A 23020-nucleotide genomic window follows, 5' to 3' on the forward strand; every position below is an offset into this window, starting at 1 on the left:
AAAGTTTGAGGTTTTAATTGGGAAAATATTTCAATTTGGAGGTTTTCAAGATAAGTTTTAAATAGGAAAAGTTTGAATTTTGACGACTTGAAGATTTTTTAAGAAAATTAATTAGTTAGAAGTTTTATTTGAGAACGAGAAAAATTGCAGGTTTTAATTGGATTTTTTTTTTTTTTTCACTCTTTATGCTTTATTGTTGGATGTTCTAACAATTGTTAATTATTAGTTTGTTATCGGAGATTAAGATCTAGAAACTTGACATAGAATTATTAACATTGTTTGTTTGAAGGATAATGGTTAAAAATAGTTTCGTACTACAAACCTTACCACAAGGATAATGTAAGTCACCCTTCTTCTTGCTACAAGCTCTATATTTGATATAAAATCATCATCAATGGTACTCAATATCTTGCGCCAAAAATAAAGATAGTATTGCTCCAAATTTGGAGCAATACTAATCATTTCTCTATTTTTAAAGCATAATTTTTTTATTTACAAAAAACTCTTCCAATTTTAATAAGTTATCATTTAATACCTAAAAATATAAATTTGTATTAGATATATTTACTAAATTAATTGAAATTTTAAAATATAAAAATAGTACTAATGATGATGCTTAAAAATAATGTCTTAATCATTCGATTGTCTATTTATGTGTTATAATGAAAATTTATTTTGTTTTGTTTAAAAATAACCTAAGTGGATAGAATTTATAAACTTTAAAAATAAAGGAGGATTATGTTAGAAATTAAAATAAAATTTATTTGGAACATTTTGTTTAGAGGAACAAAACAACAATTATTGGAGCAAAGATCTTCTCTATTTATAAAGAAATCTATATTTAGAGGAAAAAATCAAGCTAACCATGGGAGAACTCTATATTGAGAGGTCTAAAGATATTTTGATAGCCTTGTTTATCCTTCCTTGTAACCCATATATGTATACATATTTTGTTTAAAATTACCACAACTAACATGTCGTTTTTTAGGAAGATAAAATACATATAACACATACTAATAAGAACTTTGTACTCAAAGAAACCAGAGGTCACATGCTCGAAGTCGTTTCATGAATCCAATCATACAATAAAATTTGTGAGACTTGTTCTTAGCTAAAAGGAGAAAGTTTTTTTTTTTGGCCATCAAGTAAAACAATAAAATAAGCAATGAAAAAAGATTGATTAAGCAAATAAGATAAAAGCGTTGGGTCTTAGGAAAATTTTCAGGGATTGAGGAACAAAATAAATCAATGAGTCAAAGGCAATTAATTAAGCACCGTTCTAGAACATGAATCACGAAAATAGACTACTTCTCTTTCAAGGAATTAGCCCCTAAACGTAATGAACGAAATATGGATATACCACCCCATTCCCCATCAATTTGCACTTGATGAACGTAGTGATACATGGGGACTAGATTAAGCGGGAGATGGAAATACAATAAGAGGAAATTTGCGGCAAACATCAAGTCCCGTTGATTCCGCTAGATCATATTCATCCCCGGAATGTTGGACTTCCATTCTCCAGTTAAATCGATTCACAAGGTTGGCTAGTGTCACCTCAACCAAAGCCATAGCAAATCCGATTCCAGGACAAATCCTTCTTCCAGACCCAAATGGAATGAATTCAAAATTTGTTCCTCGAAAATCCACAAGTGAATCTAAGTGCCTCTCTGGCCTAAATTCTTCAGCATCTATCCCCCATGTCATAGTGTCTCGTTGAATAGCCCAAGCATTGATTATTACCTATATATATATATATATATAGATCCTCCAAAGACATTTAGATGCTTATTACGATTTATTGGTTAAAAGGAGCATAACAAAAGAACAAAACAAATCACCTGTGTGCCTGCAGCTATGTCGTATCCTTTTAATTTAATATCTTCACTCAGTTCTCTGGGAACTAGTAATGGTAAAGGTGGGTGCAACCGAAGCACCTCCTTAACCACCGCTTTTAAGTACTTCATATCCTCAACATCTTCTTCTGATATATATAGAATAAGTTTTGTTGCCTTTGCGCGAATCTCGTCTTGGAGTTTCTTCATGCACTCTGGATGTCTGATAAGCTCTGTCATTATCCATTCTAGTAGTGCGTAAGTTGTTTCTGTTCCTGCTAAAAACATATCCTGGAGGAATGAAAAATTCATTGGTTCATTGTTCCAAATACATTAAGCTATTCCTATCCATGGCTAGGCTTATATATATATATATATAATCTTACCAAGATTAGGAACTTAATGTCGCTTCGTCGAATTTGTACTCCATTTCTCTCGTGTCTTTCAAGGGATAGCAATACATCGACGAAATCCAGTGTTGGTTTATCGGTGGCATCTAAATGCTCTTGCAACACTTTTTCCATAAGATCTCCAAATGCTTTACTCACTTCCTCGGCTTTTTCATCCACACCGCGAAGTTTATCGATCCACGCCAAACACGGGATATATTCGCCAACGGGAAATCCGCCTACAAGCTCCGTGATTTTCCTCATTTGAATTTTGAAATCACTCATGCTTTCCTCCTTGCTATATTTTCTTCCCAAGGAAACTCTACTTGTGACATCGCTTGTCAGCGTAAGAAGAAGTTCGCTTAGATTTAGTGGTGAAGAATCGGAACTTGCTTTCTCCACCCTCTCCATCATTTCACTTATCTCCTCTTCTCTTACCTTTTCAAAGGATTGTACCTTTTTTTTATTGAGTAGATTGACGATGCATACACTCTTCCTCACAAGACAGAGTTGATATTTTCATCAGTTAATTAATCATATTCTAGTTTCAATTTATATAGATCACATGACTCAAATATTAAATAGATATTTTTCTTTTTCTTCACCAAGTAACTATCAAGCTCATGTAAACTAAATCAAATCTGAACTTTCATATTTATGTTGTAGGCACATATAGCAAATCAAGAGAGCTAAACAGAAACTAAGGTGTTATTGGTTTATTGATTTGTAAATCTATATAGAATTTGAAAATCTCTATTAATTATGAAATCAAGATATATTGATTTTGAAATAACATGTGTTTACTCATGGATTTGAATCCTTCTATTTTTCTCTTTCAAATCCATTCAATTCCATTTAAAACATAATTTGGATTCCCAAATCCAAAAACAAATGACTACACGAATAACAAAGGATTTTAACTAGTATTTATAAATCATCGAATCAATAACACATGGTTTTAATTAGAATTTTAAAATCAATGATTAAATAACAAATGATTTTTGTTTGGATTTTCAATTCCTTACTAGATTTTAACCCGCGGTACACCGCAGGGACAATTCATTTTTTAAAGTTAGTATATATAAAAACTTGCAAATTGTATTTATCTATAAAATATTTTTACTTTATAGTTTACAATTGTTATTAAGTAACGTCTTGTCAAACCCGTCCCGCCAAACCCGTCCACAAAAAAAACTATTTATTTTATTAATGTTAATCTTATTTATGATATGTTTATGAATCATTGTCTAAATATTTTAATCGATGCGGGACGTTGAACCCACATATTTTTCGCCAAGTGGTTAATATATGTTCATTTTTAAAATTTCGAACCGTAAAATATGACGTAAAAAAACAACTCTATATATTATATAATGATGTTAAATTTTTTTGATATATTAAACTTTTTATAAGTTTAAATATTAATAAAGTTTTATAAAGTTGAAATATATAAATTATAACATTTAAAAATTATAATATTTTTTATTTTTTAGGTAATGACATAATAACTCTAAAAGCAAAGAATTTAGACGATTTAAATCTTTAATTAAATATTTTCATTCCTAAATAATTAATTTCAGTAGCATGACTTTGTAAATAAGTTCAAATACATGATTTATTTATTTAAACAAAAAACATTTAGTAAGAACAATATTTATTTAAACAAAAAACTTTGTTTTAAAATATTGTTAACAAAATACGTTTATGCTAATTTTAAGGGATTGATGTGAAGTTTGTTTGGATTAAATTTGATTGATAATGTGATTGACAATTTAAATTAAGAATTTTAAAAAATATAATTATTTTAGAAAAAGATTTAATGCTAATAGCATTGAGTTGTAAATAAGTCAAATTTTAGGATTTATTTGCTAAAATGGCTGAAAAAATGTATATATAGATAAATCTATAAACCAATAACCCTTCCTAAATTTCGAAAAAAAAAATATATATATATATAGGAAAGTATTATTGTATAAAAAATAAATGACTTTTCAAAACAAAAAAAATAATACCTTAATCTGCCTCCAATATTCTCCGTAAGGGGAGAAAACCATTTCTCGCCCACCGTTGAAAATTTTCTCCACCACTTTTAATTGCGGGCGGTTCGCAACCTTAAGGTCGTGTGTTTTCATGAGGTCATGAGCTACGTCAGAGGAAGAGACTACGAGGACCGGGACACGGCCAAAATGAAGGAGCATGAGTGGACCGTAGCGGTGGCTAAGGGAACGAAGGGAGCGGTGAGGGTGGAGGCTTAGCTGATGGAGGTTTCCGATTACCGGAACTCGCCACGGAGACGGTGGTAGGTTGACTTTGGCAGTGTACGTTCGATTCAGAAATTGTTTTAGGAGAAGAAGGGCTAGGATTGTTGCTAGGCAGAGAGAGATGATTATCATTTCCATTTCTTTCTTTGAACATAAAAAAATCCAGTTTCTCTCACTCGTGATATATATTTATGTGTTGCCTCCTACCGAGGAACCATTAAACAATCCTCTTTTATTTCCACAACTCACTTTAACTACTTGAAAGCAATCCAACTTGAATTATTAAACAATTTGTTTCTCTCTTGTAAGTCGTAATAGATCTCGTAATAGATTTACGTGTTGGTAACAGATCTGGTGATACACACAAACTTTTAAACTGCCATTAAGGTGTTTATTTCATCGTGATGCAACATGTATGTATAAATAATGGTATTAGTTTTTGTTTGGATATTGTTATACGTGCTCAATCGGATTTGACGCTGGCATATAAGCAAATAAAGTCAAACTTACGATATTAATTACGGGTTTTTTTTTTTTTTTTTTTCTTAAAAGATTTGCTATTGGTTGCATAAGAAAGAAAATTTTACAAAGCCGAAACGTCTAAATCTAATAGGCAAAGCCGCAAAGAGCCCAACAGATCCACAACAGGAAAAAACATTTCGAATCAAGAGAACCAACATGGGTAGTAATTAGCTACTAGTGGTAAAACCCATTGTACCCCAACACAACCTACGATTGTTTTGTGTTAGTCAGTGTTTTCACGTCCATAAAAACTTTTCTTTGACCCGTGATGCCGGATAACGGTTCAATTTTTTTGATTTTAGAAATAGAACATAAAGTTTTAGTTTTTTTTAAAACTTTTTTCAATTTTTCTTAACAGATGAAATAAAATATATGACTCAACACATCTCTCCATTATTTCTCGCATCTCTCATCTCATATGAATCTCATAGGTTTGGAAAATCATGTAGTGCAAATCACTTTCCTTAACATTTATTATCCCTTGAATCCGTCATAGAGGTATTTAGCCCTAATTCTACAACGGTCCGAATAATTCCATCCATAAAGTCACTTTCAATATGATTCCACCCAAAACTAAGTTAGTACCTGACAATGCAGTCCGGTGAGATAGTCTCGAGAAATGCAGCCGCCTTAGCACCAAAATCACTGAGTCCATAGTGATCCGTTATTTTTAAGCCTCTTACTAAGAGTCAATCGTATTTACTGGCTAGTTTCTATTAGTTTTGCTAATTGCTAAATATGATATCCAAAAGTATGTAATAGCATAGACGAACGTTTAATTATTGGCTCTTATTGTGATGGAGCAATTTGGAGAGAAGGATCCAACAAGTGTGAGGCACTTTGTGGCCAAAATGTGTAGACAATGCAGAAACAATATCTAAAGCATAACTATGAACCTCAGACTTCCTTGACATCCGAAGAAGCATTGATATCCACATTCCCGGTGCAAGCTTCACCGCCTCACTCAGACCTTTGAATCCATTGCTCACTCTTTTCATTGTCCCTTCTTCCTGCAGTTTTGAATTGACAAGATTATTTTCAGAAGATTCCGTTGCGAAAGAAAGAAATAGGGAAGGATGATTTACTGACCGTCTTAAGATTGATGGTCTTGTTGAGCTCAAGAGCCTCTACTTCCAGGAAAATATCAACCACTCTGATTATGTCTTGAAGAAGGAAGACCCGAACTCTCTGCCCTTTCTCGGATAATATGAACAGTAGCAGATCTTCTGTTGCGGAAACTACTGAATGCATGTCGAATGATTTCAGTTCCGATGATTTCTTCAACGTTTTATCTTCTGGAGAGTCTCCTGAAGTCGCAGAAGCCTGTTCTGATATTGCTGCTACCTGGAAAATAGAGCTTGTTAGCTGCTCATTCGTTAGATTATTCAATAATCATAACGAGAGGAGCTATATGACAGTACCAGGCGTTCAAGACGATTCCACCTTATTGATCCATCATTACAAATGACAAGCTCCCTTAGTATTTTCCTCATATCTGGGCTTGGATCTGCTAATAGCCTCCCGATAACAAATGGATATGCACTCTCAATCACTTTAAACTCTGGATCAAGAATCTTAGCCGTGCCTTCCAGTGAACCAAGAGATCTTATAACAAGAGCATAGTCTGGAGGCAGCGAAAAGTTGAACTCGTACATAACATCATATAATTGTTCCATCACCCCCTGTACAGCAAAAAGTAAGGATTATGGTAGAACTATAATGACAGGACAGGGTAAAACTATAATCACGGTGAAGAATCCTGTCGATGGAATCTCACCAAAACGAAATTCACTTAACTATGACAAGGTCAGTTGCTGATTGGGGTTTTAAGAGTAGGAAAACATCTACAGAAATAATACACCTCTCTCAGAAATCCGAATTTCTCAAATTTATAGTAGCCATCCAACGTTTTGAACTATCATGAAGCTGAGAGTTTGGTTTAATGCATGAGATAGCTTCCAGACATAAGTCATTCTAGCAGAAGTAAAGAAAGTGCTAATGAGGTCGGTCTAATTACCATCATTGTAAAACAACCAGGCTCCTACTATTACTCCTATTAAGTTTTCTCCACCTTTGTGGCTACTCAAAAGCATTAGGTTGTAAAGAAATCATTTTAAAATGTGCCTTTTCCGACTTGCATGTTTAGATGAAACATTTCAGCTCATAGGCAATAATATTAAAAATGCTGATAAAGGCTTTGCCACAATTTTAAATTTCAGTGAATCTGTCTTTAGGTTTAGTGTAATTTTCATCACAAGATGAAGATACCTGGAAATCTTGTGATATTCTCGTAGTAGAACCAAATGAAGTACGCAAAGCATTTGAAACTGCTTGTATATCAACCCCTTCAGGCAAAAATCCCAAGGACAGGAAATCATTTGCCAAACTTAGAGAATCACGGTTGACAAAATGCACCAGCTGTAACAGCAATAGAACTAATCAAAATTGACAAAGTGAAGGAAACACAATCTCAAATGGAGAAGTTATTCTTTCGCCATCTTAAGCCGCATATAAGAAAAATTGAAAAGAAGCAAGAAAGACTGCAAGCATATCTAAGACACAGAAGGCAAGGATAAAATGAAGTAGAGCTTACAATTTGAATAAGTCCCACACGGTAATGGCGTGGAATATTCCCCATCATTCCGAAGTCAAAGTAAACAAGAGACCCTTCTTTAGTAGCCACAAGATTTCCTGGGTGCGGATCAGCATGAAAGAATCCAACCTCAAGAAGCTGCTTTAATGAACAGGATAAGCCCTGCGAACCAGACCAATACAAGGTTCTTAACAAAACATCTACACCTATCTCTCAGAATAACAAAGTTCAATCCACAGATTCATTTGCCACTTTGTGAGGAATGGACGATAATTTATAATTAGGTAACAGTTATTTTGTTACCTGATCGATCAAGTCCCTTCTATCAAGGGAAGCCCTTTTCAGCTTAATTTCATCTGTTAATTTTATGCCATCGATCCATTCCATTGTGAGCACTGCTGTGCGTGTAAAATTCCAGTAAATTTTAGGGACTTTGATGTTCTCTGCTCTGTGATTCCTGGACATATTCCTAGGTCCAGCGTTATCATCAATCTGCTCATTCCCTGCCAATGTTCAAAGATATATTGCATTTGACAATGATATTTCAAAAGAGAATGAACAAATTTATACAAGCGAACCTACCTGAGTCAAAACTGTATAGAGAGGCAAATCGTTCTGCATTTTTTGCCTCGAGAACGTAATCTATTTCGTCAAACATATGCCTGACCTGTTTATCCAAGAGAGACATGAACATGTTAGTATAATATAGGTAAGCAGAAAACTAGTCCGAACATATCAGATAAATGACTGACCATCTCATTCACCGCTACCAAAAGATCCTTACGGGCTTTAGCAAATCGTTTCAGTTGTCCCCCAATCATTTTGAATAAGAGGGCATCACGTGTTAGAATGAGTGACATTCCAGGTCTCTGAACCTTAACGGCTACCAATTGTCCAGAATGCAGATGAGCTGCAATACTTAAGGGAAAAAATGAAACATTTAGCTTCTAATAACTCTAAATTGAGAAAAATAGAAAGGAGAATAACGGTAGAGACCAAACGGATAGAAAATAGCAGACCACGGTTATAAGGTATCTAACCTTTGTATACCTGACCCAGGGATGCAGCAGCAACAGGTTTAAGACTAATATCTGCAAAAAGTTTTGACACTGGAGCACCCAGTTGCTCTTCAATACATCGCATGGCAACAGTAGTTGGAAATGGAGGAATCTGGTCCTATAATCATCAAGAAAAAATACTTTATCTAATTATTCGAGCATAGCCATATAATTAACTTGAAAGAAAGAAAGAAAGATTTCCCACCTGCAATTTTGAAAGTTCCTGACAGTATATAGATGGTAATATGTCTGGTCTCGTGCTCAGTGCCTGTCCCAGCTGCAAGTCAAATGATGTATGATATAACGAGGAATTAAAAGAAAAGGCTAAGATTAGTATATTTAGGGGAGTAATGGATTAGCAAATAAGTAACATGCCTTAATGTAGAAAGGCCCCAAGCTGATAAGAGTCTCACGGAACTGCATCCAAAATGTGATAAAGTACTATTAAATAAATTTGTCCAGGCCTTGTATCCAAAAAGTACTCTTCATGTTAACTTATTAAACAAGTATTGGCAAACAACAAATCACCATAGATTGCGAATTTACTGACCTTGACAGCCCGTTTCCTCATATCCTGAACAAACAGCTGCCAAAAGGCAAGCTTCACCACATGATACGAAATGATTGCAGCTCTATACAAAGCCAAAAAGGGTCCAAAACGATACACTGCAGAAAAACTTTTCGAGCTATATGCTCCTAGAGCATGTCCAAATTCAGTTTCAAGGGATTCTCTCCGCAACTTTGCATACTCTGCCGTAGGTATTCCACCATGTACGCTGGTGAAACCCGTCGAATACCTGCAAACCCAATCCCAAAAATTTTTTATCCCAATAAAACATCCTGAAATCTCGATAGGTTGTGTATCTGCAAATTATTCAGCATGATCAAGAACTCACGCTCTGCGTTGCAAGCAAAATGGTGAAACCCATGAATTTGTCTGTCTTGAGAGTTCATTATTCTTCAAGCTTGGAGACAGACAAATAGTATTGTCATCACGGAACGCTACAACTATAGCAACAACAACCTCATCAACATAAAGTTCAATCTCCAAAAGGAAAATAGGAAATCTCAGCAGCAACATTCATCACCATTTAGCAAAGTTAACAGTGAAAACTTCACTGAAACTGAGTTTGAGCAACCAAGGGATTACAAAGCAAAGAGTTTTCAGCATTACAAAACTAACATCCAAGTTTCCAAAATTCCCCAAACGCAGAAATTGTATGTTCTCGTGATAATCACAATTCTAGTAAATCAAGTGGATTCTCGAGTCAGAAATCCAGAATTTCAACACGAAAATCATCCACACCCGAAATTTATACCGAATAACATCGAAATTTCCATAAAATGCAAGACCTATAAAGAGAAGAAAAACGTACTTCTCCGGAGCAGCGAAACACGACGGTGATGGCGGAGCGCAACAACGGCATTCCTCATCGGCTAACAACACGAACGAGACGAAGATCTATTCAGTCGAACAGCAAGCGAAAATCCCATAGTCCGTTAGATTCACCACTCGTTAGCTTTTATGCACACAAACTGTTCGATAAAATGCGTAAACGAGATTGTCCGTCCGAAGAAGACGAAGAAAGTTTTGAGAGTCTCTTTCTCCACGTAAGAGCCGAAGAGAGCAACCGAGCAAAAGACACCGAGAATTAGTCGCCACGTCCATGACACGTGGCAAATTCCGATGGAGTCGGCGTTACTGTTACTAAGCGGGATCAGGCCCATTAAAGCTTAGGCCCATATTTTCAACGTAACTGGATTAAGTAATAACTTTACTTCTGTTCCCAAACAGTACTGCAAAAAAATTCAAATCGGAGAAGGGATAAATCGCCGACGACTCTTTCTTCTCTCACATGTCATACTAATACCTAAGTCGTCGTCTCTGGCAGAGAAAATTCGGATTCGATTGAGAGATGGAGAACTCTGTGGATCTAGTACCGGCGATGGTTGTATTTCTCGCCGCAGTCCACGTTATCGCCTTGGTACTTGTCTCTCATCGTTTTTACTTTTGTGCTCTCTGTTTCGAATTAGTTTTTGCAGCGACGATCGTTGATCAGTTTTCTGATTATTGGATTTGTAGGTTTACTGGATTTATAGATTGGCCTCTGATCGTCCACCTCAGAGGAAAAAAATTCAGTGAGGTAACTACGATTCATCGATTGGTGGATTACGATTCCGATCTGATGTTGCGTTTATCGGCGTTTTTGTGATTGTTAAGTTTGATGAATTTGTCCTTAAGTAACTTTTTGGAATTGAACTTGGTAGTTTCTTGTGTTTATGGGAAGTGATAGATTTTGTTACATTTTCCAGTCATTGGTTCATAGCATCATGATTTTTGCACTTATTATAGAGATTTAACATAAGTTACACTACCGAACTGTGCTCAAACGTTATGGCTAGTGAGAGATGTGTTCTTTGTTCTTGGTCTCATCCAACACTTTCTCATTTGCCATTATTCCTGCAGCACCATTGATTGATTATTAGTTGGGTTGGTTACAAATAGTCTATTACTACAATCTTCTTTTCTGTCTAAGTTTCACTCTTTGAGGTAGGGATTTTGTTTCTTAAAGCTGCATTGTTGGTTTGTTTTTGGAGTTGACTGTCACAATTTTGATTGTTGATAAGTGACCAAATTAAGGAGAAGCAATATAGATATATGGTTATAACTATGTTGAGTAAGTCGAGAACTATTAGAAATCAGTCGGTGTGGACCGTGTGGTTATTAGATAATTTAGATTGGTCATGTAATTTTTGGACTTTTTTTAGTGAAGGATACAGACTTTAGATTTATAGTCAAAAGTAAACTCTAATTTTAGGGGAGTTATTGGACGTTAGATTTTAGGTTTAAAATTCAAGAGAGTTTTAGTGTGTTATTCAATCGTTACTACTATAAGTGGTTCTTGATCCAGGAAAAGTTTGATTACCGATTATAATTCAGTTTGTTAAGCCAAACGAAATAATATCATATTTGGTTTATTATCGATTCTGAAATAGAATTCGGTTGAAAATAGACTGATAAATATTATTATTTCATGAAAGCGTATTGAAAATTAAAAAACCATAAATTTTAAGATTGTTGTTATTTACAAATTAGATACAACTCATTCAATGACACTGACACACCTTATTAAAAGAGAAACCAACCCTCTCAAAAACTAAAAGAATGTTAGTTAGATTTATACGTTAATAGAAATAATATTCTGACATTCATAAACAAAACGGTCCAGTGACAGTGAGAGCTCGTGCTAAAATCTCATTTTTAGGAAGAAGTGCCCAAGGAGTAGTAATATAATCAGATCCCACCACTCGAAAATAGAGAGTCAACCACAGAGAGAGATATCAACAAATCACACACGCCATGAACCAAACCAAAACTACCACCGACGATAACAAAAACTCCAAACCGGCCGAAACCGAATCAACCATCACCGTACCGGAATGGATAACCGAAACAATCAACGGTGGCTCCTTCTGCCACGTAGATCTCGAGACCGGAACCAACGGCTGGGCTTCACCACCAGGCAACGTGTTCTCTCTCCGCTCACATAACTACTTCACCGCCACAAAACAAAAATCTCCCGGCGGCGATTACCTCCTCTCTCTCGCCGCCGTAGACTGGCTCAAATCCACCACAAAGAAACTCGATCACATCCTCTCTCGTCCCGATAACCGTGTAATCCACGCTTTCAAAACATCCCAATCTCGTAGCTTCATCTTCGCCGTTAATTTCCAGGTCCCAGGGAAAGAACACTACAACTTGGTCTTCTACTTCGCAACACAAAAACCAATCCCTTCCGATTCACTCCTCCACAAATTCATCAATACAGACGAAGATTCGTTTCGCAACGAGAGATTCAAAATCGTTAGCAATGTTGTGAAAGGTCCTTGGGTTGTTAAAGCAGCAGCTGGGAAATTTGGTGCATTTGTTGCTGGGAAGGCTATGAAGTGTACTTATTATAGAGGAGATAATTATTTTGAGGTTGATGTTGATATAAGTAGCTCGGCGATTATGACGGCGCTTATTAGGTTTATGTTGGGGTATGTTACGTATTTAATGGTTGATATTGGTTTTGTTGTGGAAGCGCAAACGGCGGAGGAGTTGCCGGAGAGATTGATTGGTGGTGCTAGGATTTGTCATATGGAGTTGTCCTCGTCGTTTTTGGTTGATGATGACGAGAAGAAGAGTTTACAGCCACGGCGGAGAATGATGGGTGCGGCGGAAGATAACGACGATGAGATTTGAGATTTGAGTGAAAGAAAAGCAGGCTACGTCAAAAAAAATAAAAATAGGTCAAGGTTTTTTTTTTTTTTTTTCATCTAAAATTAATTAAATCTCAAAAGAGTCATTCCTGAGGAAGGTTGTTTACGTAAGTGATATGGTTGGACATGAACTTTACGCGGTAAATTATCCGCTTTAACATTTGCACTATAAGAAATTAAAGATAAAGAAAAACTTGAAAATTCTTCCTTGTTATTCTGCAATTCCTCCAAATACACTGAGAAGGTCGGCCATTCGGTTGGAGAAGACACCATCTTCACCAGATCTGAAGAGTCTGTAAGAAACACAACATCTTGATTGTCGGCGCCAATCATGCACTTCATCGCCCATAGAAGAGCTTCCACTTCGGCATGTAGTGAGGATAGCCTTCGTCTGAGGTTTGCTGCTCCCATTGTTAGCGTCTCTTCATTTGCTAATGTACAGTATCATCATGTCCCAGAAAAAAAGTCGTTTTTTTTCAAAATCAACTTTTACTTTTATACTCTCACCGTTTTAAATTAGTTGGCAATTAAAGTTTTTTAACGAATATAAAAATGATTCAGTTTTTCTGTTTTAGCCCTAAAGTAATGTCTTATTTTGTTTAATATCATTAATAAATATGTTTAAAAAATTATAACATAACTAAAAAATCTGTTAAATATCGGCATTGAAAACTGAAGAAAACTGAAAAAAAAAACTAATTTAAAACAAAACTGAACTTCTAAGAAAACAACTAATAAAAACGGAAATGGTGTTATATATCCAAACAATTTTACTATTAATTTTTATTATTTATACAACCAAACACAATTAAGATGTTTTAACATTAATTATAAAATATCTATACATATTTCACAATTGTTATAAGAGATATTTAAAAGATATGTGTAAATTTAAAACAATGAATTTTTTTATCATCTATCATCAAAAATACATAGTTTATAAAAATCTATTAAAAATTGTCTATAATGTGATTCAAAATTTTAAAACAGACATATATTACTACATCGGCTAAAATATTTAGACAATGATCCATAATCATATTACAAATAAGATCAAAATGAATTCAAATCCGAATGAGAAAGAACCTTATAACTTAACAAGCATCCAAATTTAAAAGTTTTTATATAGTTTAATTCGGTTTAGTTAAACTGTATAATTTTACTAGATATAGTAATTTTTATATTTTAATATATATTTCTATATATATATTATAATTGATATATTTAAAATCAACAAATTTTAATAATAATAAGAATATTTAAACATAAAAAATGAAAATTAACATTGAAAGAGTTATATGGAGAGACATGTTTGAATCAACATTAATAAAAATTTAAAATATCATTAACCCGTCATTTCAATACGATTAAATCCTCATTTTCTTATTTTTTAACTTCATCAATATTAGACATATCAATTGTGTCATTTAGGTAAGATTGTATAAAATAAAATTCATTTAGCAATTTATTTCTTTTGGCCAAAATTCAGTTTATACCAACAATGATTTTTTCAATATATAATCACTCAGCAATTATATAGTAAAAAAATCAAAAATTAGCCACACAAATAATTAGCTACAGAATTTAAAGAGTTTATTATAAAATGGAAAATTAAACATGTTGAAATTTAGACCCGCCGTACATCATTTCTTAATGAAATGTATGTTTTCGTATTTATGATTATACAAATGTAGCCTAAAATATCATTATCGTAAAATATAAATATTTTAAAAAACTTACTTCAAGTGTTTATATATGATACATAGTCATAAAATTTTAAAATTTGTAATCGTCTTCGATGTACTGTGGGGTCAATCCCAAGTTAATTATTATTTTGTTTTCAGGATCATGTTTTGTATATTTTGTTTTGTCCATTTAGTAATCCATATATAAATTTTTTTAAAAATTATCGTAATCCATAAATAAATAAAATTTAGAAATTAAATTTAGAATAAGTTTGTGAAATTTCGTCTCATTTCGTTTACTCATAATTTGTGCAGCTAAAAAATTATGTGGTTTTAGGTGTACCCAAAAAATTTACTAAAATAAAGATAAATTATTTTGATCGGATCCTAATCATGCAAACCAACCAACATCATTGATTTAAATCATTCTTCTTTGACTTCTACTTAAAAACTAGCTAAAAGGGTCTATTTGTATACAAAAAAGTTTCATGCTCTATATGCCTATATAACTAGCGTAGAAAAAAGTTTGATACTAGCGTAGGCTGCGTAGCTGCACTACAGTTCTTTAAAGGTTTATGTTATACATGGAATTCAAATCGTTGGGATATCAATGCTCAAAAGCTGGTTTAAAGGAGTATCTACAATTCATAAGTCTAAACCTACCATATTTACTATGCTTATTTTGCGTATGTAATATATAACGATGTCAACTTTTCAATTTAGTGTCTCATCCACGCTATCTTCTGTCTGCGTCTTTGTATATGTTTGTGTTTTACCAGCGCTATCCTCTATTTGTGTCCCTGCATCTCCATCTCACCCACATCTGCATCTGCGTTTGACTTATCCTCAATTTCAATTTCCTCATCTTTTTGGTGTTGAAGAAGTGGATAACCTCTCTTCCAATCTAACTCAGAGAATACATAATTATTCTTCAACAAGTGCATAAGAACATTATCGTCTTCTTCTTCATTCAAATCACCAAGAACACTAATTACCTCAAGATCTTCTTCTTTACTCATAATTTGTTCATAAGAAGGCTGAACAATAGATAAATATCTCGCACAAACAAGAAAACGATCTGATTTATCGTCGGGTCGAGCATAAGCCTTTTCTAATTCTGACACAGATCCCAACAGCCATAGCTGCAATTCCATGGAAAACTTTTAAGATAAATCTTCGTAACACCACCATGTCAAATGCGTCTTTTCTCAGGGATACACATGAATATTCTTTTTTGCATTGGTCAAATACTCTTTTGGAACCGAATATTTTGTAATGCCATATGACAGCAGGAAGACGATCAAAATTGCAATCAACATAGCAAGCTATAGCAAGCCGTAGCTTGCTTTCCTAACCATCTAAGACCTCTAATTGTGCTATCAACTCATCCACTTTGATAGGGGGTTTGTCAGGCAACAAAGGTCAATCACACTCAAAATCTACTGGGACTTTATCTTCTTTTATCCAGCATGGTAATCCTGTGACAAGATAAAACTCAGTCAATGAAAATCTCATCGACTTGTTGTTGATGTAAAATCAAATCTCGTCTTTCCTTGACAACATAAGCTGTCTTACACAAACACAAACACAATTAAATTTGAGATTGATTAACATATAAATATATTTTGTTCAAAAAAAAGATTAACATATATTAATTCAAATAGATTTTGGTTCCAGATGGATACCCAAAACCATCATTTATGAGTTTCGTCTATACACAGAAAAAGAATTTTGGGTTGAAAATGCGTTATGTCTAATTACTAACTATTTTATTTGGATCTTGTTCAATTAGTCGTAAATACCCAATGAATATATATTAAAAAAACAATTCATCTCTTCTCTCCTTCTTTTTCGAATATTAGCTTCAAAACTTATAATATAATCCCACAGATGACTATCTATTCGAGTCCTCTCTCATAATGCATAAGAGTAAGACCCATTGTTCCAATTATGTGCAAACATAGTTAAATTTGAAAATTTTCATGTACTCATTTAAATTTAATATAAGAAACCAAAATTTATAGACACATTTGTGTTCAACATGTGTCTATTCAAACAAAGCATAAGATTTTTTATTCAACCAAAAACACAAAATCACATTAATAAGTTCAATTTTGAGTTGGAAGAAATCATAGAAATTGATAATCATGGTTCAATTTCTTGACCTAAACGAAATAAAATCAGATATGATTTGTCACCGAATCTATTTTAACTTCAAAATTTGGTTCAAAATAGACAGATTAATATTGTCAATTCGTGGGGGCGTTTTTGGATTGAAAACCATAAAATTTAAGATTAATGTTATTTACAAATTATTCTACTTAAATACAATACTTGTGTAGCTTAATAAAATCATACACAAAATACATTTATATGTGTGTAAAACCTTAAAATACATCATAAATTAAGTACTTTGTAAAACTTGTATATGATCTTATAAACCTTATAAAATTTTATAAACTCTTCATATTTATTAAGAGGTATATTTGGAAATAGACAGTTGAATCGAGCATTTGTGAAAAATGACACTATCAAAATTTTCCTACTTTTTATTTAATTTGATCATCTGTATTTTTCAGATTATTTTGTTATTGGTCGAGTAAAAAAAAGGAATCATTTATATAGTTTCTTAAAAGAAAAACCAACCTTATCAAACTATACAGATGTAAGTTGCGTTACCCGTATTTTAATAGAAACAGTCTGACATTCATAAACAAACGGTCCAGTAAACAAATCGTGTTAAAATCTCATTTTACGAATACGTACTAATAGAATCAGATCCCATCATATGAATAAGAGTCAACGAGAGAGAGATCAACGAATCACACGCCATGAACCAAACCAAAACCACTGACGACAATAACAACAATTCCAAACCGGACGAAACCGAATCAACCACCACCGTACCGGAATGGATAACCGAAACAATCAACGGTGGATCCTTCCACCACGTAGATCTCGAAACCGGAACCAACGGCTGGGCTTCACCACCAGGCAACGTCTTCTCTCTCCGCTCCAACAACTACTTCACCACAAAACAAAAATCTCCCGGCGGAGATTACCTCCTCTCTCTCATCGCCGTAGACTGGCTCAAATCCACCACAAAGAAACTCGATCACATCCTCTGTCGTCCCGATAACCGTGTAATCCACGCTCTCGAAACATCCCAATCTCGCAGTTTCATCTTCGCCGTGAATTTCCAGATCCCAGGGAAAGAACACTACCACTTAGTCCTCTACTTCGCAACAGAAAAACCAATCCCTTCCGATTCAATCCTCCACAAATTCATCAATATAGACGACGACTCGTTTCGCAACGAGAGATTCAAAGTTGTTACCAATGTTGTGAAAGGTCCATGGGTGGTCAAAGCAACAGCTGGGAAACTCGGTGCGTTTCTTGCTGGGAAGGTTGTGAAATGTAGTTACTATAGAGGAGCTAATTATTTTGAGGTTGATGTTGATTTTAGTATCTCGGCGATTTATTCGGCACTTGTGAGGCTTACGTTGGGGTATGTTACGAATTTGGTGGCTGATGTTGGTTTTGTTGTGGAGGCGCAAACGGAGGAGGAGTTGCCCGAGAGATTGATTGGTGGTGGTAGAGTCTGTTATATGGAGTTATCGTCGGCGTTTTTGGTTGATGATGGGAAGAAGATGGGTGCGGCGGAAGGAAATCACAGCGAGGATGAGATTTGAGATTTGAAATTTGAAACGAAGATACGTCAACGCTTACTTTCTTTTTTTTTTCTTTTTTTTTCTGGGTTTCTTGGTGAGTTTATTATATAGAATCTTTTAATCTTTTTAATAATAAAGATTGATAGTTTTGAAGTTTAGAGTTTTTGTTGAGTAGAATTTTTACTATCCAATGATAGAATCTTCGAGTGAAATCCTTAAGTGAAATTTTTTTATTAGTCCGTGAAAAAGAGTGTTTATTGGTAAAAAGAAGAGTGTGTATTAGGTTAAAGAAGAGTGTTTATTGGGTGAAAGAAGAGTGTGTATTAGATTAAAGAAGAGTGTTTAATCGGTTCGTTTAGAAAACTTTAATTCATTTCCAATAGTTTCTCTGCATATCTAACCAAACGAATCAGAGACAAATCATCACGAATAGTTCTAAATCGCTAAGATTTTCATAAACAAAAAAAACAATTTATCAAATCAAAACACATGTAACCAATGTTATTCATAACCCTAAAACGTTGACTAATCAGAGAAAAGTGACATATACTTATCAATAAACAAAAATAAAATGAAGATCATCATAACCAATTCTTCTAAATCACTAAGAAAAAGGTTAATACCTGAAAGATTTGTGCGTCATGATCACAAGGATTTGTGAAACAATTGAAGCAACGGACAAAGATTCAATCACACGATTATTTTATGAAATCATCAGAAGCGATTTTTAAATTAAACGATGAATCAAATACAAAATTAAAATCGATAAGAATAAGATCTGTAGTAAACCTGATTGATTTTGCGTTAATAGGAAGGTTTTTGATTCAATCCCAAAAGAGATTTCGCCAAAGAATGATTCCATCCATCAGACATCACTGTGATTATTGTCTTCATCTTTGAAGCAATAGGCTAATCGAGAAAAAGTTTCAGAGGAAGAAACACAGAAAGTGCACAATGAAAAATAGCCACGTAACCGAACTTTAACATTAGAAAAAACTCTAAACTTAGGTGCGTTTCTAAGCTTTTATTATTATTTTGATTTAATTTTTGCTCATTTAACTTAAGAATTCATCTTTAGAAACTGTTAAGGATCACCAATGGAGGTGGTGGTCTGAGTTATTAAAAAAGGTTGATTATTGAATCATTGTGAATTTGTGATATTGGTTACAATCTAAAAGAGTTTTTCTCTTTAGGGTTTATGTCTTATTTTGCTCTCTTAATAAGCTTTTCAGGAGCATGAATTTTATTGTTTTGAGGATTTTAGCTTTTAAGGAGCTTTATTCAAATGCATATTTATAATAGTGTTATTTTAATTTATTTTTTATAAAATTATTTGTTGGTTTGAATTGAAAACACAAAATTTATGATCATAAAACCCAAACGAAAAATATATCAAATATAATTTGTTATATATCAATTCTTTGAAAATAGACAGATACAAATTATTATTTCGTGAGAGATTTGTTGAAATTAAAAACCATAAAATTTAAGATTGTTGTTATTTATAAATTAGACACAGCTCATTCAATAACACCATCTTACTCAAAGAGAAACCAACCCTCTCAAACTAAAAAAATGTTTAAGTTTAAATATGCATAATTTAATGAAAACAGCCTCACATTAATAAACTAAACGGTCCAATGACTCGTATTTTAAATTTCATTTAGGGATAATCAGATCCCACCACATGAGAGAGAGATCTCAACGAATCACACACCATGAACCAAACCGAAACCACCACTGACGACGATAACAACAATTCCAAACCGGCCGAAACCGAATCAACCACCACCGCACCGGAATGGATAACCGAAACAATCAACGGTGGATCCTTCTGCCACGTAGATCTCGAAACCGGAACCAACGGCTGGGCTTCACCCCCAGGCAACGTCTTCTCTCTCCGCTCAAATAACTACTTCACCCCCACAAAACAAAAATCTCCTGGCGGCGATTACCTCCTCTCTCTCGCCGCCGTAGACTGGCTCAAATCCACCACAAAGAAACTCGATCACATCCTCTCTCGTCCCGATAACCGTGTAATCCACGCTCTCAAAACATCCCAATCTAGTAGCTTCATCTTCGCCGTTAATTTCCAGGTCCCAGGGAAAGAACACTACAACTTGGTTTCTACTTCGCAACACAAAAACCAATCCCTTCAGATTCACTCCTCCACAAATTCATCAATACAGACGAAGATTCATTTCGCAACGAGAGGTTCAAAATCGTTAGCAATGTTGTGAAAGGTCCTTGGGTTGTTAAAGCAGCAGCTGGGAAATTTGGTGCATTTGTTGCTGGGAAGGCTATGAAGTGTAGTTATCATAGAGGAGATAATTATTTTGAGGTTGATGTTGATATAAGTAGCTCGGCGATTATGACGGCGCTTATTAGGTTTATGTTGGGGTATGTTACGTATTTAATGGTTGATATTGGTTTTGTTGTGGAAGCGCAAACGGAGGAGGAGTTGCCGGAGAGATTGATTGGTGGTGCTAGGATTTGTCATATGGAGTTATCGTCGGCGTTTGTGATTTATGATGATGTTGATGGGAAGAAGAGTTCGCAGCAACGGCGGAGAATGATGGGTGCGGCGGAAGGAAATCACAGCGAGGATGAGGATTGAGATTTGAAACGAAGATACGTCAACGCTTACTTTTTTTTTTTGTTGGGATCTGAGTTATTAAAAAAAATTGATTATTTTGTTTCCACGAGGTGGGCAAGATTTGAGATTAGTTTTTTTTTATATATATAATGTAAAAAATTTGGCAAAATTAATAAATATGTTTTGTTTATTTCTAAAGTAGAACATCATTTTTTAATTATCTAAACATGATTCAACTAATAATAAAACAATTTAACAAATTAAAGAATCAAATTTATTAATTTTATTTTAAAAACTAAAAACATCATTTATGTTAAAAGAAATTTTTCAATGATATATCAGAAAATTACTTACATTATGATCGGTACGAAAATAATATTTATCATATTTGAAAACATAGAAAGTGGCGCCATAATATTTAAATCTATTAATCTGTAGTGTCTTGTGTGATACAATGCTAGCTTGTCAACACGATAAGCTGCGAAGTTTCATTGAACTGAAGAGTATAGCTTGTGCGATACATTCAAATGTAAATTTGACACTTGTTAAATGCAAAATATGATTACGATGCGAAGATATTTAAGGTTTGGCAAAACGAAGTAAACAAAAACATAATCAGACATATATTTGAGAATCAGCTATTTCTTAAACATGTAAGTGATAGCTGATCCGATAGGATATATAAAATCACAATTACTTCCACTTTCTCTTTTGTTGGAGGAACTTGGGAATGCCCATTTAATGAATTGCATTCTCTGGATTAAACGCAAACCACTTTCTTCAGCTAGAGCCTTTAAATCCCACTTGTTAAATGGGTTTAGTGTGTTTAGAGTGATATGAATCTCTCCATCTTCGTCTTTCATCATCTCTCTTGCACTCTCCATAAATCCTCCAAATACCTTATTGCGTTTCCTGTGAATTGCACACTCAAATGTTGAATATACATTCATATGAATAATATATATATAATCATAATAAATATTATACATATATATTTTTAAAAGTATATATATGAAAGTGGTTCCAAACATATATGGATGTATCAGGAATCCAAGATCTTGTTATGAATTTCCAAATATCAAACTTTTGATATATAAGATCTGAAACAAGCTCATCAAAAACCAAACCCTGCATGAGGAAAATTAAAGATGATTATGTCGTAATGAGCTAAGCGATCGTCTGATTTCATGGAGTGTACATTAACACCACGGACCACAGTGCAACCAAGTCTCTCCAACTCTTCCACGTTCCCTTTTCCATTGTTGTAATTACGCCCTAGATCCTCTACCATACAAAACATAATCGCCAAACTTGATAAGCTATTGTTCTTTATATCGGATAACGACAATAACAAAATTGAAAAAAAAATGATTGATAATTTTAGACATATTACTACCTCGAATATCAAGCGATATTGCAGTGATGTTGGTGGCAGAACCCAAGGCTTTTGCTAAAGACAAAGAAAATGAAAACTCTCCTTCTCCGACCACGAGTATTTTTTGCTCATTGCTATATCGACTTAACCTTTTAGATTCCTGAACATCCATCTCAGATCAGTTGCATGTTTAAGTCAATTCACACCATGTCCTTTTATACACATGTACATACACATCACAGGGATGCATTAGTCAAATTTAGACAATTTTAGTGTTAAATGCTGGATTTTGTAATTCGTCTCTTCGAATTTAGTGATCATTTATGTACTTTTGAAAGACCATTCATTTTTTTTTTCCGTTCATATTTTTATTTTTATTTTTGTTAAAACCATTCATATTCTACAGAGGATAATCAAACTTCTTGTTTTGTTTTTCTTGGTTCAAAAGTTCTTTCTATCACGGATTAGTTTTAGTTTAGGATCATGAATAGCCCTAATAAATATGATTATGATATAGTAATAATAATACTTAGGAAGAGTGACTAGCTCGTTTTACATTCTTTATCTAATGATGAAATCATATTTATTATTCATTTTGTAATATGTTTATAGATAACAACATTCTTCAAAAGTTAAATATCATTTAATTTTCAAGTATTTTATAAAATAGAAATAACAAGTAACAACAATTATTAATTAGTTGGTGGCAAGGTTTTTTGTTTTTTTTGTCTATTTCAGTATTTCTATATAAATGATCAATAAAGGCATGACA

At 33.8% G+C, this 23020-nt stretch overlaps 8 protein-coding genes across 11 annotated transcripts; 4 read left to right on the forward strand and 4 right to left on the reverse strand.

Moving 5' to 3' along the window:
- Nucleotides 1-1163: 1163 nt before the first annotated feature.
- On the reverse strand, nt 1164-4750 carry CYP71A14 (cytochrome P450, family 71, subfamily A, polypeptide 14). Of its 2 annotated transcripts, NM_122405.2 has the most exons (4): nt 4237-4750; nt 2222-2716; nt 1842-2126; nt 1164-1743 (listed from the first exon to the last, which is right to left on the reverse strand). In NM_122405.2, the coding sequence occupies exons 1-4, from the start codon at nt 4621-4623 to the stop codon at nt 1417-1419; spliced, it is 1494 nt and encodes a 497-aa protein (NP_197878.1). In that variant the 5' UTR covers nt 4624-4750; the 3' UTR covers nt 1164-1416. The 2 variants fall into 2 exon arrangements, with proteins under 2 accessions (NP_197878.1, NP_001331829.1); NM_001343905.1 differs by having other exon boundaries at nt 1164-2126.
- Nucleotides 4751-5716: 966 nt separating this feature from the next.
- Nucleotides 5717-10312, reverse strand: AT5G24970 (Protein kinase superfamily protein). Of its 3 annotated transcripts, NM_001203460.1 has the most exons (15): nt 10035-10271; nt 9778-9901; nt 9555-9666; nt 9209-9455; nt 9034-9075; nt 8864-8935; nt 8641-8776; nt 8353-8510; nt 8183-8267; nt 7904-8103; nt 7601-7762; nt 7276-7425; nt 6429-6689; nt 6097-6351; nt 5753-6017 (listed from the first exon to the last, which is right to left on the reverse strand). In NM_001203460.1, exons 1-15 carry the CDS (start codon nt 10083-10085, stop codon nt 5787-5789), a joined length of 2286 nt encoding a protein of 761 aa, NP_001190389.1. In that variant the 5' UTR covers nt 10086-10271; the 3' UTR covers nt 5753-5786. The 3 variants fall into 3 exon arrangements, with proteins under 3 accessions (NP_001332500.1, NP_001190389.1, NP_197879.2); NM_001343906.1 differs by lacking the exon at nt 9778-9901 and having other exon boundaries at nt 5717-6017; nt 10035-10312; NM_122406.5 differs by lacking the exon at nt 9778-9901 and having other exon boundaries at nt 8864-8926.
- A 139-nt stretch (nt 10313-10451) lies between these two features.
- On the forward strand, nt 10452-11434 carry AT5G24980 (uncharacterized protein). Its single transcript, NM_122407.3, has 2 exons — nt 10452-10643; nt 10742-11434. Exons 1-2 carry the CDS (start codon nt 10575-10577, stop codon nt 10799-10801), a joined length of 129 nt encoding a protein of 42 aa, NP_197880.3. The 5' UTR covers nt 10452-10574; the 3' UTR covers nt 10802-11434.
- A 307-nt stretch (nt 11435-11741) lies between these two features.
- AT5G24990 (enhanced disease resistance-like protein (DUF1336)) lies at nt 11742-13377 on the forward strand. The gene has a single exon (NM_122408.2). It carries the CDS (start codon nt 12020-12022, stop codon nt 12902-12904), a length of 885 nt encoding a protein of 294 aa, NP_197881.1. The 5' UTR covers nt 11742-12019; the 3' UTR covers nt 12905-13377.
- Nucleotides 13378-15394: 2017 nt separating this feature from the next.
- Nucleotides 15395-15760, reverse strand: AT5G25000 (uncharacterized protein; the record flags this gene model as incomplete). The annotated part of the gene is made up of 1 exon (NM_122409.1): nt 15395-15760. One exon carries the CDS (start codon nt 15758-15760, stop codon nt 15395-15397), a length of 366 nt encoding a protein of 121 aa, NP_197882.1.
- A 1446-nt stretch (nt 15761-17206) lies between these two features.
- AT5G25010 (enhanced disease resistance-like protein (DUF1336)) lies at nt 17207-18638 on the forward strand. The gene has a single exon (NM_122410.2). It carries the CDS (start codon nt 17438-17440, stop codon nt 18296-18298), a length of 861 nt encoding a protein of 286 aa, NP_197883.1. The 5' UTR covers nt 17207-17437; the 3' UTR covers nt 18299-18638.
- Nucleotides 18639-19832: 1194 nt separating this feature from the next.
- AT5G25020 (enhanced disease resistance-like protein (DUF1336)) lies at nt 19833-20894 on the forward strand (the record flags this gene model as incomplete). The annotated part of the gene is made up of 2 exons (NM_122411.3): nt 19833-20400; nt 20490-20894. The coding sequence occupies exons 1-2, from the start codon at nt 19996-19998 to the stop codon at nt 20892-20894; spliced, it is 810 nt and encodes a 269-aa protein (NP_197884.1). The 5' UTR covers nt 19833-19995.
- Nucleotides 20895-21511: 617 nt separating this feature from the next.
- AT5G25030 (ATP-binding protein (DUF2431)) lies at nt 21512-22420 on the reverse strand (the record flags this gene model as incomplete). Its single annotated transcript, NM_122412.1, has 3 exons — nt 21512-21785; nt 22001-22157; nt 22270-22420. The coding sequence occupies 3 exons, from the start codon at nt 22418-22420 to the stop codon at nt 21512-21514; spliced, it is 582 nt and encodes a 193-aa protein (NP_197885.1).
- Nucleotides 22421-23020: the final 600 nt, after the last annotated feature.

Source organism: Arabidopsis thaliana, chromosome 5 (genome assembly GCF_000001735.4).
Source record: "Arabidopsis thaliana chromosome 5, partial sequence".
In the NCBI taxonomy this organism is placed as follows: Eukaryota; Viridiplantae; Streptophyta; class Magnoliopsida; order Brassicales; family Brassicaceae; genus Arabidopsis; species Arabidopsis thaliana.